This window comes from Odocoileus virginianus, chromosome 31 (assembly GCF_023699985.2).
Source record: "Odocoileus virginianus isolate 20LAN1187 ecotype Illinois chromosome 31, Ovbor_1.2, whole genome shotgun sequence".
NCBI classification, from domain to species: Eukaryota; Metazoa; Chordata; class Mammalia; order Artiodactyla; family Cervidae; genus Odocoileus; species Odocoileus virginianus.
In genome coordinates, this window is record NC_069704.1 from 32,509,812 (window position 1) to 32,524,460 (window position 14,649).

The 14,649-nt window shown below is 47.5% G+C and overlaps 1 protein-coding gene across 6 annotated transcripts in view; it reads right to left on the minus strand.

Annotated features, from left to right (window-relative positions):
* NTRK2 (neurotrophic receptor tyrosine kinase 2) overlaps positions 1 to 14,649 on the minus strand; it is a 388,890-nt gene that overhangs the window by 72,245 nt on the left and 301,996 nt on the right. For all 6 annotated transcript variants that reach the window (XM_070459542.1, XM_070459539.1, XM_070459540.1 and 3 more), the window contains 2 exons: positions 8,558 to 8,730; positions 428 to 662 (listed from right to left, as the gene is read on the minus strand). In XM_070459542.1, coding sequence (XP_070315643.1) covers positions 428 to 662; positions 8,558 to 8,730 — 408 coding nt within the window. The remainder of the gene's footprint in view (positions 1 to 427; positions 663 to 8,557; positions 8,731 to 14,649) is intronic.

Consider the following 14,649-nt stretch of genomic DNA (forward strand, 5'->3'; position numbering starts at 1 on the left):
ATGTAGAAGCCTTAGCCCCTAGTATCCCAGAATACTGTAGTATTTCGAGATGGGTCTTTAAAGAGGTGATTAAGCTAAAATGAGGCCATTACGCTGGGCTCTAAGCCAGTCTGCCTGGCATTCTTATAAGAAGAAATTTAGACACAGAGAGAGACCCCAAAGATGTACGCGCACAAAGAAAAGACCATGTGAGGATGTACACAGCAAGAAGGCACAGACTGCAAGCCAAGGAGAGAAGCCTTAAAAGAAACCAACCCTACAGTCACCTTGACCTTGGACTTCCAGCCTCCAGAGCTGTGTGAAAATCATCTTCTGCTGTGCAAGCCACTGAGCCTATAGTATTCTGTTGTGGCAGCCCTAGCACATGAATAGAGGAGGTCCCCAGGGAGGCGGGCCCTGGGGTCTCCTCAGGGGTGCAGCCACTCACCCTGTAGTAGTCAGTGCTGTACACGTCCCGGGACATGCCGAAGTCCCCGATCTTCACCAGGAGGTTCTCGCCCACCAGGCAGTTCCGGGTGGCCAGGTCCCGGTGCACGAAGTGCTGCGACGCCAGGTAGACCATGCCTGCAGCGATCTGCTGGGCGATGTGCAGCATCTGCGACTGCGTCAGCTCCGTCGGCGGGTTGCCCTCGGCCATCAGCACGGCATCCGGTCCGTGTGCCCTGGGGAGGACACGAAAGGCCTCGTGGAGCCTTGGCTCTTTGCCTTGAGGGGTCCTGTGCCCCTCATCAGCTGCTGGTGTGGGAGGATACTGCTTGCCTTAGCGAAATAGGAGGCAAGGACAATCCAGCCATAGTTTTACCTCCAAAGCCTCCAGAATACCCAGGCTTCATTTCCCAGAAAGTCTAACATTTCCAGGGCCCCGTGGGCCTGAACAGTGCTCCCTCAACATACAGACAGGTTCACCTTTTAGGGCTCTGGAACTATGCTGGGGTCAGGCACTGGCTAGATTCCAAAACCCTAGAAAGCAGTGGGTGGGTAAAGCAAAAAACAAGTGAACAACAGCAACAACAAAAAAAAAATGCAAGTTAAAATAAAACACTGGGGGAGAGTTTCACTCTCCTGGAGTCAGGGGTCACTGCACCCCAGCAGGAGACCCACCACTCCCCCTCTCAGCCACGTCCTGCAGCAGAGGGCCCTCACCCAGGCTGGTTCCTCCAGAGTGCAGCTCTCATCTCCCCCACTTCACCCGTTCCATGGCCTGGCATGGTTTCAAGCTACACTTGTCATCCTCAAGCCCAGCTCAGCAGAATAACTGAGCATCCTCATCCCAGGCATTCATTCCCAGTGAAAAATGCCATCTCCTTCAGCTCACCCCCATCCCTGATCTCCAGCTCCATCTGCACTGGCCGCCACAGAGGGCAGCTTTTTGAATCACAATACATTTATTCTCTCACTGCAGCAACTTTTATTCCCCATACTATGTGTGGTGAGTGGTGAAGTGTGGTGCTATTGTATATCTTCTTTATCATCCAGTTTTTTCCCAGCTGTGCTGCAGCTTAAGGCATCTGAACAGTGGTTTGTGCTTCAGAGAAGGGAGGGTCTCAGTCTTAGGATGCCACTGTTAACCCCTTACCTCCACCGCACATTCCCCAACTTGGAATCCTGCCTGGTGAGCTAAGACTGGAATCATTGCCCTGATGGACTGAGGGGGCACTGGAGGGCCAGGGGGAAAGGTTACTTTTGCTGCTGGACCTGCCAGGACAGTCTAAGGGCTTCTGCCTCCCAAAGGCAAACAAGGGAGAAGATCCTTCAGGACAGTTGGAAGCACTACAAACAAACATGAAGTTGCTCAGTCATGTCTGACTCTTTGTGACCCCATGGACTGTAGCCTACCAGGCTTCTCCATCCATGGGATTTTCCAGGCAAGAGTACTGGAGTGGGTTGCCATTTCCTTCTCCATCAAACAAACACAGAAGATTCTAAACAAATTTTAAAGTGGGTGACCCCATCCACAGTGTTCCAGAGCTGTATCAGTATTTGAAAATAAAAGCCAGAATTATCCAAGAACATCCAACTCGCTTTGCCCCTCCTCCTACAGGCCAGTCCCACAGCCCCTCCCACCATGGCTCCAGCCACAGTGGCTCCCAGAACACACTGTCACCAGTTATTTTGTTCTTGCATTTTCAGAGAATAAGCACTGGACAGGGAGGTGGGGAATTGCCCAGTTCTGGCTGTGTCCAGCCCTATGACCCGGGAAAGTCTTTCAGCAAGTCCAGTTTGTTGCTGCTGCTGTCTGACTCTTTGTGACCCCATGGATCGCAGCACACAAGGCTTCCCTGTCCTTCACTATCTCCTGAGGTTTGCTCACACTCATGTCATTGAGTCAATGATGCCCAATCTGTAATTTTCTCATTAGTCAAAAATCCAAAGTTCTGTATGTTGGGTTATCATTTGGGTTGGCTGTAGTTGCTAAGTGTCTGACTCTTGTGACCCAGTGGACCGTAGCCTGCCAGGCTCCTCTGTCCATGAGATTTCCTAGGCAAGAATACTGGAGTGGGTAGCCATTTGCTTCTCCAAGGGATCTTCCTGATCCAGGGATCAAACTTGGATCTCCTCCATTGCAGGTGGATTCTTTACTGACTGCGCCACTGGGGCTGTCATTGAGGTTCCTTTTATCGAAAAACACTTGGATATAACCTTTCCTGTTTTTGTACAAGGAAAATCCTGACACATTTATTTCACCTCCATTCAAACTCCAGCTCTGATTGCCAATGGTCACATGGAGGAGAATACAGGAAAAGCCCTGGCTTTTTTCTGCTCAGACTCTCTCACTGGAGTAAGAAGTCTTACAGTGTGGTGGCCAAGGTTCTAGGTTACCAGAAATAAATTTGATCTCCTTCTAACATGCTAGTTTTGACCTCAGTGGGTGCAGACATCTCTGGGCCTGCTTCCTCATTCTGTGAACTGGGGATACTGACTATACCTTCCTAATAAGATCTCACTGACAGACAGAAGATGCTTTAGACACTGCTTGTATGGTGCCTTGTGGATTTTCACTTGAAAGCCAGAGGGAAAGGCTTTGAAACAAAGTTTTCCTTAAAAAAAGAAATGGATGGTGATATGAACACATGCATTATCCCCTGTGCATTTCTTTTTGTGGTTGGCCTGTGATGAGGCTCTCAGAACTGGCCCCATCCCCTCACTAAAGGTTACTCAAGCCCAATCCTTCCTAGCACTAAAGGGGCAGGGGAAAGTGACAGTATTTTCACTCATCATAGGCAACGCCAGGAAAGGGATCTAGAGATGCACATAAATTATGAGAAATCCTGAAACACCCAGAAAATGTAAGCCAGGGTGAAATCGTCACAGATTCAGTTCAGAGAGTGGACTACTGTGACGACAGGTAATCTGTGGCTGAAATAAGGCTGTGTACCGTCTCATCGATGTGATGGACATGAATTTGGGTAGGCTCTGGGAGTTGGTGATGGACAGGGAAGCCTGGCGTGCTGCAGCCCATGAGGTCGCAAAGAGGCGGACGTGACCAAGCCACTGAACTGACTGACTGACTGACCCTCTCCTATGACGGGTGCATGTGTATTCATGAAGTTGTGTGCAGGCATCCCAAGTTGCTTCAGTCATTTCCAACTCTCTGCTACCCTATGGGCCATAGCCCTCCAGGTGCCTCTGTCCATGGGATTCTCCAGGCAAGAATACCGGAGTAGATGTTGTCCCCACAAACTTTCTTCTCTGACACATTTTCCTCTTTATTTTGGTGGATGGATCCATAACCCTGGGAGTTTCACCTGCTGCATTGTGGCAGCACCTGGACTGCTCTGTCCTCCAGTTTCTACAGACACTGGGGATAGCCTTCCACAAAATTAGCACTGGGCGCTTCACAGAGCCACTGGAAGTTTCAGGAACTGTAGGATTTAAGGAACAAGTCAATTGCTGAGAGAAAGTGGATGGGGGAAAGGGTGCTGCTCTGTTCAGAAATGGTACCCCATGGCTTGTGCAGTCTGGATCATTTTGACCCCTTATAACCTCACAAATGGGGCTTCCTAGGTGGTAAATAATCCACCTGCCAACACAGGAGACCTAAGAGACGTGGGCTCAATCCCTGGGTGGGGAAGATCCCCTGGAGGAGGGCATGGCAACCCACTCCAGTATTCGTGCCTGGAGAATCCATGGACAGAGGAGCCTGGTGGGCTATGGTCCATAGGATAGCAGAGAGTTGGAAACGACTGAAGCAATTTGGCACACCTGCACACAACCTCATGAATACACATGCACATGTGATAGGAGAGGGGACACAGCCTTATTTCAGCCCCAGAAATCCAGACTCCTCTAAGAATCTTTCTGTGACAGAGACTTTAGGAAAATAGAAAAAGTTAGAGGCCAGTGCAAAAGGCCACCTCTGTGTGTGCAAACCCCCCATCCTGCAGCAGTCCGCTCCACAGGCCGAGAAAGCAGGCGCTCTCCAGGGCCCCCTGCCCTATACCCCCTCCCCTGGGGGGTGGGGCAGGCTCCTGCATCATTAACCAGACATTTCTCCTGCTCTGTCCTGGGTATCTTGAGTAGAAAATCCTGGTGTAAAAAGAGGACAGGCAAGGCTTTTAAATAAGTTCTTAAGAGGAGTGCAAGCAAAGGTGACAACACCTCTCTGCTTCACTCCACAGGGTACCCTGCAGCTCTTGGAAATAACAACATATTTCACCTCTTTCAGGAGAACATGCCTCAAGAGGGGAGAGCCCCTCTAGGCTTGGGAAGCAGGTAGCAGGGTCAGGATTCTGACCAGGGAGGCTTCCCTCCCTGCCTTGGCCTGTTGTCTCCCAGTGTGGGTGGCAGAAGCACTCAGCCGCACTCTTGTGGCTCCAGAACACTACAAAACACTGCTTCCCTCCTGGTTTTTCATGGCCCCTTCAAGAGGAAGTGTTGATGTGGTTGAGACAATGGGGTTTGCAGCCAGAGGCTGTGGGTTTGAACCTCAGCTCTAATTCACTAGTCGTGTGACTGCTTTTTCAACTGTGTACTGTGGATGTCGGTGTGCTAAGTCGCTTCAGTCCTGTCTGGCTCTTTGCAACCCCATGGACTGTAGCCCACCCATTTCCTCTGTCCATGGGATTCTCCAGGCAAGAATACTGGAGTGGGTTGCCATTCCTTCCTCCAGGGGATCTTCTCCACCCAGGCGTCGAACATGCGTCTCTTAGGTCTCCTGCATTGGCATGTGGATTCTTTACTGCCACACCACATAGGAAGCCTCAGGGACAATGGTAATAATAGCTAATTAAGTTGATACATTTAAAACATTTAGAATGCTTAGAAAGACTCAATAAATAGCTGTTTTGTTTGACCTTGCCACAAGGCTAGAGGGATAATAGTTCCCCAATCAGGCATTAAACCTGGCTCCCAGCAATCAAAGTGCCTTGCCCTAACCACTGGACTGCCAGGGAACTCCCAATAAACAGCTGTTATCATTTGAAAAAAGGACCCTTTTCTATATTCCCTTCATTGGAAGGTAATTCAGGAGAATTCTAAGAGGAAAATTTGTAATCTCCTTGAAAGCAAGGACCAAGCTTGACTCCTCGTCTCCCAGTCAACCTAACATAAGGCCTGTTCCTGTTGGTCCTCAATGGTTTTGGGATGAATAAAAGGGGTGGGAGGATAACTCTAGACATCTGTCTTCACAGAGAAGTTCCAATGACACTTGAGGACACAGTTCACGGCAGCGTAAGGACATGGTTCCCTCCCGGAAGGAGAGGACAGACTGTAGTTCTCAAGCACACCCTTGCACCTGAGAACCTGATTCTTGGCATAGAAAACCTTTTGCTCCCAGAATTCAGGAGGTTCTGAAATTGAGCAGAAGAGGTTTTCAACAACTCCCTGCCCTATACAAGCTGCCAAGGGAGAATCAGGTGCCTGCTCCTTCTGGAAGGCACAGAGGAGAACTAGGGATGGAGCTGAGACTGAAGGAATCAACACACACACACACACACACACACACACACACACACACATGCACAGTCTGAGCTCACAGAGGCATTTACTTGAATCCAGGTGGATACATTTGAATTTATTTTTCTACAGTTTGGGGAAAGCAAAGCATTTTAAAATAGGGACATAGCCTAGAACATGGGAATAGAAGGAAATTAGTTCTATCAGCAGCTAGATTTCAATTAAATGCAGCTTCTTTTCTTCCTCTCACATTAGAGGAGTCAAACTGTGTATAAGCTCTCACTGTCCTCTCTCCTACCACCTGTGTATGTGTATTCATGAGGCTAGAGATGGCCAATGATCCAGACTGTACAAGCCGTGGGATGCCACTTCGAAACACACTAGTACCCTCTCCCCATTTCATTTGCTGTCAGCAATTGACTTATTCCTTAAATTCTACATTTCCTGAACTTTCCAGTGGCTGCATGAAGCCACTGGTGCTGACTGTAATGGAAAGCTCTCTCCAGGGCCTGTAGAAACTGGAGGAAGACAGAGTAGTCTAAGTGCTGCAGTAACGCAAAAGGTGTCACTTTCCCAGGATTATGGATGCCTCAACCAAAATGAAGAGGAAAATGTGTCAGAGAAGAAGGGCTATGGGTGCAACATCTATTGATTACCTGCCATCACAATGGGTTTCCCTGATGGCTCAGACAGTAAAGAACTTGCCTGGAATGCAGGAAATCTGGGTTTGATCCCTGGTCTGGAAGAGCCCCTGGAGAAGAAATGCCTATCTACTCCAGTACTCTTGCCTGGAGAATCACATGGACAGAGGAGCCTGGCAGGCTACAGTCCACGGGGTCACAAGGAGTCAGACACGACTGAGCAACTAACAATATGTTAGCCTTTTCTAACACACAACATTAGCCATCACAATAGTCCTAACACCAGTCCATGAGATGGGTGTTATTATACCCCTTTTAGAGGTGAGGAAACTGAAGCCAGTGGGGAGCATCTTCCTTATTTCTCTTAAGTTAAACTATCTACCAAGAAATCATAGCTAACAACTGCTAATCTTTCAAAGATTAGTTACATTTTAAAGAAAACAACACGTTAGAGCCAGATGTGTCTTTGAGAAGATCTAACTCAGACCCACCTGAGGGTTGAGGTGATTGAGGCAAAGTGGGTTGGGGACCCACCCAAGGGCCTCAAGCAGCTGATCCAGAACAGGAGGGAGAACTGTGTCTTCCAGACCTTACCACTGAGACTTACTATTTTCCCCATTGTGTAAGATCTTAAATGTGTGGCTTCCATTTGCACGTCTGCTTAATGTAAATAAAAGCATCACTTGATTTCCTTCACCAAGGAGTATTGGGATCAACACACTTATTCTTGCCCCTGGTAGACGCAGGATAAGAAAACTCACTACGGGTTCCAGTAGGGTGACCACAACCATCCTCTATCTCCCTCATCAAACCCAGCCACCTTTCAGTTTCCCTCACTGAGGTAGTTGGTGTATGAGTAGAAATCATTACCAGCAGGATTCAAGCTTCTGCTTGTTGAAAACGTCCTACTGGCTTCTATGCCACGAGCTTTCTATTCATTCTAATTCAGCCTCATGCCTACCCTGCTGGCTCAGTAGTGTCATCAGAAGAGCTAAGAGACTTGCCCGAGGTCATTCAGCTAATACATGTCAGAGCTGAGATTCAACTCCAGCTCAGCATCCTGCCTGGATCATTAATGTCCCCTCAAGAGACACTGCTCTGCGATGCCTTTCACTTTGTGAGGTATCTCTCACTTGCTCTATCTTGCAGCCCCTCCCAGGCCCCTGCACCCATTGCCCCAAGGAAGGGACCTGCCTGAGAACCTGCCACTGAAACCAGACCCAGTTTGGCCAGTGCTGGAAATCCAAGCGACAACCCTATTTAGCAACCCAACAACTCCCTTTTATCTGCCATGCTTCCCCTTTCCTCATTTTACCACCTTCCAGTTTCTCCCTGACCACACAACCCCCAGGTGAAGCTGGCCATCTTTTCTTGACTTCAGGGACTTGACTTGAGTCCCAATCCTGGGTCTTCCCTGGACCTGTCCTCCCTTCTAGACATTTCACTCTTTTGATGGTGTTCTTTTCACTCAATCCTCTGACCTACTGACCTCCTGGTTCTGCTTTCTGACCTCAGAACAAAGTCCAAACGTCCATCTTTCCAGCCATGACTCCTCCTACCTCCTTGTCTCAATCTCTCCTCGCCCCGGTTTTTTGCACTGTTGGGTGTCTCCGAGACTCATCACTCTCAGCAGCCCAAGACTTTCCTTGTGATGCCCGGGAGTCTGAGCTCTTGGTGTTTCCTTTATCAGAACAACACTCTTCCCTTATCCACCAGGCAAACTCCTACAGATCCTAAGGCCCATCTCAGATGTACATGTCATGTACCATTTAATAAAGCAACATTCAATAAATGCAGGTGGGAATCATTAGTGTCACATTAGTAGAGTTTGTTAGTTCAGGGAAAGAAGAATGCAGTGGACTTGGGTTTTTTTTTTCTGTGGCAGGCATTGGTGTTGTCACCGGGACAGGTGGTTCCAGAGAAAGGTCCAGGGGCCCCTTGGTCATTCCTGGGAACTTCTTGTCCTCACCCCCAGATGGTATGGAGCCTACCTCCCACCTGGCTCCCGGGGCCTCCCTCACCTGAGGAATTTGTTGAGGTCCCCGTGCTTCATGTACTCGAAGACCATTATGAGCGGGTCGCCCTCCACACAGACGCCATAGAACTTGACAATGTGCTCGTGCTGGAGGTTGGTCAGCAGCTCGGCCTCGCGGTGGAAGTCCTTGCGTGCGTTGTCGCTGGCATCCTTCAGAGTCTGAGGACGAGAGGCAGAGAAGAGAAACCAACACAGCTTACTTAGACTGAGGGCGTGAGAGGGAAGCTGTCAAGAAGGAACTATTCTAGGGGGCTTGAGGTTCCCAGATGGGGAGGACATTCATCTCATGTATCACACACTCAGGTATCAAAAAAATGAAAACAAATGGCCTAATTCCTGAGGAAAAAAATGTTTGTATGAAGAACTGAGGAAAAGCTCCTTCTGGATATGCAAAGTTTTTACAGTTTATGAAGCATTTGCATAGGTGTTCTCCATTAAGCGACTGACATGAACTTTTCTTTTTACAAGATGTTGAATATATTTCCATGTGCTATACAGTCGGTCCTTGTTTATTTTATATATATTAAATAGTAGTGTATATCTCTTAAACCCAGATTCCCAGTTTAACCATCCCTCCTTCTTTCCTCTTTGGTAAACATAAGTTTGTTTTCTATGTCTGTGAGTCTCTTTCTGTTTTGTAAATAAGTTCCTTTGTGTCATTTTTTAGATTCCACAAATATTTGCCTTTCTCGGTCTGACGGTATAATAATCTTTAGGTCCATCCATGTTGCTGCAAGTGGCATTATTTTGTTCTTTTTTATGGCTGATTAATATTCCATTGTATATATATACCACATTTTCTTTATTTATTCATCTGTTGATAGGCATTTAGGCTGTTTTCTTGATTGTTACATCTTGGCTATTATGAAAAGTGCAGGTACAAACATTAAGCTGCATGTATTTTTTGAATTAAAGTTTTCATCTTTTCTGGATATGTGTCATAAGTGGGATTGCTGGATCATACGGCAACTCTGTTTTTAGTTTTTTAAGGAACTTCCAAACTGTTCTCTATCATGGCTGTACCGACTTACATTCTGACCAACAATGTAGGAGGGCTCCCTTTTTGCCACATGCTCTCCAGCATTCACTATTTGTAGACTTTCTGATGATGGCCACTCTGAGCAATGCGAGGTGCGGCTGTTAAGATTTTTATCACCATCATTTTTAATGGTCCCAACCATCATCTCTCCCATTTGGGGGCCAGCTGGCTTCTCTGATAGCTCAGTCTGTAAAAAATCCTCCTATACTGCAGGAGACCCCGGTTCAATTCCTGGGTTGGGAAGATCCCCTGGAGAAGGGACAGGTTACCTACTCCAGTATTCTTGGGCTTCCCTTGAGGCTCAGCTGGTAAAGAATCTACCTGCAATGCAGGAGACCTGGGTTCAATCCCTGGGTTGGGAAGATCTTCTGGAGAACAGAAAAGCTACTCACTTCAGTATTCTGGCCTGGAGAATTCCAGGGACTAGACAGTCCATGGGGTCACAAGACTCAGACATGACTGAGCAACTTTCACTTTCACTTTTGCTTGTACTTTCTAGGCTGCCCTGTGCACCTCACCCCTACCCATATAAACTTTGTAAAACTTTATATTATGAAGATCTTTGGTAGAGAGAAGAGCATAATAAACCCTCAGGTACCCATCTTCCAGCTTCAAAGATGAAGACATCTCCAGTCTTTATTATGTAAGCTCTCCAAAAAGACTTCCCCAGCTTGTGCCCCACACACTGCTGGCTCAGGAAATGTCTGTGCCAGTGAGCTCATGAAGGCCAGTCCCGCTGCCACAAAAACCATGTCCAAGAGCGTGCCAGACAGGCTCTGGTGCCTCTAGTTTTCTGCTCACTCCATTCTGCCTCCCACCACAGTGTCACGACGGCACAACGAGCATTTGTTGATGTCACACACATGCTGAGTTCCTGGTCCATGCCAGTCCCTGACCAGAGCTGCAGTGGCATCAAGAAGATGTTGACCTAAATAGTGGCCTCAGACACTCATGAGCAAATAGGGTGATAAATCACAATTATAATTCAACCTCCAGACACAGTGCCTGAATGAACTGGCTCCCCTGCATCTTTATCCAGCTTGATCTCTTGACATGCCTGTCTTGCAACTTATGCTTCCACGTTATGAAATGTCTGGAGCTGCCCAAATGACACTGGCCACATTCCTCCCACCCTGTCCATGTTCATCTCTCTGCCTGGTATGCTGACTTGGCCGGGGTCACCGGTGTTGGAGGTTGAATAATACCCTGCCCCAAAGGTATCCACATTTTAGTCCCTGAATATGTTACCTTACATGGCAAAGGGGACTTTACAAATATGATTAGGTTAAGGATCTTGATGTGGGGAGATGACCCTAGGTTATCTGAGTGGCTTCAATGTCGTCACAAACAAGGATCCTTATAAGAGACAGGCAGGAGGTTTTCCCAATAGTCAAGTGTAGATGTAAGTGTTGGACCGTAAAGAAGGCTGAGTGCTGAAGAATTGATGCTTTTGAACTGTGGCGCTGGAGGAGACTCTTGAGAGTTCCTTGGACTGCAAGGAGACCCAACAATCCTAAAGGAAATCAACACTGAATATTCATTGGAAGGACTGATGCTGAAGCTGAAGCTCCAGTATTTGGTCACCTGATGTGAAGAGCAACTCACTGGAAAAGACCCCGATTCTGGGAAGGATTGGGGGCAGGAGGATAAGGGGATGACAGAGGATGAGATGGTTGGATGGCATCACTGACTCAAGGGACATGAGTCTGAACAAACTCTAGGAGATGGTGAAGGACAGGGAAGCCTGGAGTACTGCAGTCCATTGGGTCGCAAAGAGTCAGACATGACTCAGTGACCGAGCAACAACAAAGAGGAGCAAGAGGGAGAAGCTATTAGGATAGAAGCAGAGATCAGAGAGGAGAGAAGATGCTCTGCTGCTGGCTTGGAAGAAGGAGGAAGAGGCCATGAGCCAAGGAATACGGGGAGCCTCTAAAATCCAGACAAGGCAAGGAAAAGAATTCTACCCTAGACCCTCTAGAGAGAGCCAGAGCATCTTGACTTTAAGAAAGCCTAATTTCAGATATCTGCCCCCAAAACTGTGAGAGAAATAATCTGCATTGTTTAGGCCACTGAGTTAGTAGTAATCTGTTATATCAGCTATAAGAATTAACAGACTACAACTACATCTGGCTAACACCCAGCCGTCCTCCAAGACTAGGCTCTGCCATCATCTTCCTGAGAAGTGTTCACTGACACCTGCATTATTGTCACATCCCTGCGCCCTGGCCTCCCAGGCTAGGTTGGACGACCCTCATAGGTACACCTCATCCCAGCTCTGTCAAATCACCGGCCATCATACACTCTAATTGCATGTTTATTTGCCTATCTCTGGTATAGATGGTGAGCTTCTTGACCCAGGGACTGTGGCTCCACCTCTGCACTGCTGGCACTGCATACAGCACCAGGCACATGATGTATAGTCCAGAGGGGTTTGTGGAATGGGTGATAAAGGCCGTGAGGAGCAAACACTGGGAGCAAAAGAGGAGGTCAGAGGCAAGCCCAAAGGACTCCTCCTGGGAGAGGCGGCATGTGACTCCCTTCTCTAAGGAGACTGCAGTAAGTCATGATCAAAGTTAGATGGCAGATGGGAACATCTAGATTCACTTAAGTAGACACTGAAAACAGAATGAAAGCACTGCCATCTGCCAGGTGTGTCCTGAGTACAGGTTCAGCAGAGTCCTGGGTCCAAGAACTCTGTCGGGTACTTGGTGGTCATGGTGTAGCTCACTGCCTTGAGTCTGATCTCCTCGTGTGGATGCATCTGACCTGGACAACAAATGGACCTTGGGATATGCCACAGGTCAAGATCCCTGGGGAGAAGACTGAGATGCAGTTTGGTGGGCAAGACATGTATTAAGGTTGCTCTTGGGATTCATACCTGTGGGAGGAATTGGGCAGAGAGTGAGGCTAAGCTGTGATGCAGTCTAATAGAAGCTCATCTGCCCTGTAGGACAAGCCTTCAGAGTGGTCCTGAGTTGGGCAAAGGGGGCTGGGCCTTTATAGCCCCTTAACAATCAGCCATTGGATGGGGGACACACCAGAAAGGGAGTATGACCTTGAGTGGACTTGCTGAGTCCTCATAAGTTGCTGGCAGCCAAGGACTGTCTGTTGCAGCTTTCCCAGCAACTCAGGAAGCAAGTCCTTCATTCCCAGGGGGTCTGGGTGGTCTGTCTTTGAGTTTACCACACAATGAGTTTGCAAAATGCAATTGACCCCACCTAAGACTGCTCTCCAGACAGTACACTGAGAATGCAAGGGCCTGCCTTCCATCAGCAACAGGAAATGTGAGAGCAGCAAGATCATAGTCTTTTCTGTTATGACCTTTCCAGAAGCTAGCATTTTCATAAACTGCCTTTAGTAGGATTTGAAGCTTTCTTTCCAGTGACTTGACCTAAGGAGACAGGAATTATAGGTATACTTCTCATTAGACCAGACATAGTTGCTTCTTACGTCAAATTCTAGAGATCCTGGAGATGACATTCCAAAAAAAAAAAAAAAAAGTGTCTGGTGATGGGGTTCACTATTCTCACTCAAGAATGTAGTTTTCTGAGAAGAGTCCCTAAGTGCACCACTGATTCTGCCTGGAAAGTGAGCAGATTTGGGCCAGTGAGTGCTCAGAGAAGCCATAAAGCTGTGATAGAGTCGTTGCTACAGAAACTGCACATCTCTTCATATAATAACAAAATGAACAGTGACTGAAATTTGAGGTCTAGGGCTCTGTTCCCTTTCAGCCCAGAAAACTGGGCTCATACACGTTCAAACTAATCTCCTCTCATCTCTGTTGCATTGCAAGTGTGAAGAACTTATCTTGGCGATTTGTTTAGCTTGGTTTCACCCATCGGCAAGTTCTTAGCTGTTTTTTTTTTTTTTCCAGTCCACTCACTGTTTTGTAGATGAGGTGAGTAGATGGACATGGAGGGATGTCCTCCATGTCCTTTATCAGCTTTGGGCTCACAGAGCAAAACACACACGGAGCATTTCTTACACTCGGATTTCCATTATGATTTTGGTAAGTATCCGTCTCCCCTACGTCCTTTAAAAGAAGTGTGTTGTGTTCACCCATTCATCACTGGCTGTCTATCTCAGTGTCTGGCAACTTAAAGAACCCCTGACCCATGAGGTCTGTGCAAACTAGAGATTTAAGAGTATTGGGATGGGATGAAAAGTGATTGGTCTTCTGGAAAGACAGGGCATGAGCCCAAGTAAGGAACAGAAATGAAGGGAGCATCTGGAAGAGAAAGCAGGTAGGGGGAGCAAGGTTAGGGAGAGGACAGCCCAAAGCACTTTCTCCTGGACAGCTGGCCCCAAAGTTTGTGTAGATTTTAACACTGGTGATACCCACAGGGGAGTAGTTCCAGCTTCACATCAAAAGATCCAGGTTCAAACCTTGGCTCTGCTCTGGATCTCTCTGAACTCTGGCTTTCTCTTCTTTAGGGTAAGGAAGGGGTAACAATGTCACTTCCTTCACAGGCTGCCTGGGATGACTAGGTGAGATAGTCTAAGCTGAAATACCTCCCCAGCTCCCTGGTACAGATATTTGAGAGATTCAAACTTGAAACTCCAACCAATTTGCATTCAATTTGCTCATGCTAAGTAAGATCTTAGAAGGCCAAAAGATGCATGGATAAAGCATGGGGCCTGTCCAAGGCATGAAAGTGCCTCTGAGACTGCCTTGGTTCCCTCCTGAAATCCCTTGAAGCCTGTGGAGCTTTCTCAGAGATCCAGTCTCCTTATGCAGTCTGCTCTGAGTTGCTGAGATAGTTCATTTCTAAAGCCTTGGTCCATGTTTAACCATGAATTGGAGAAGGCAACTGAGACTTTTAGGTCATTACCAAAAAGCATGAACACATTCTGCAGGTAAACATTCTTCTCAAGTTTCAGCTATGTAGTATTGGCTCAAGAATGTTAGATTGTGTGTGTGTGTATGTGTTAGAGAGAGAGAGATGAAGGGATGTCAGACAGCAGGGCAGAGTGGGAAGGAAGACAGGGTTTTCTTGTGTTGGGGGCACCAAACTGAAAGACTTAACAAACATTTCATA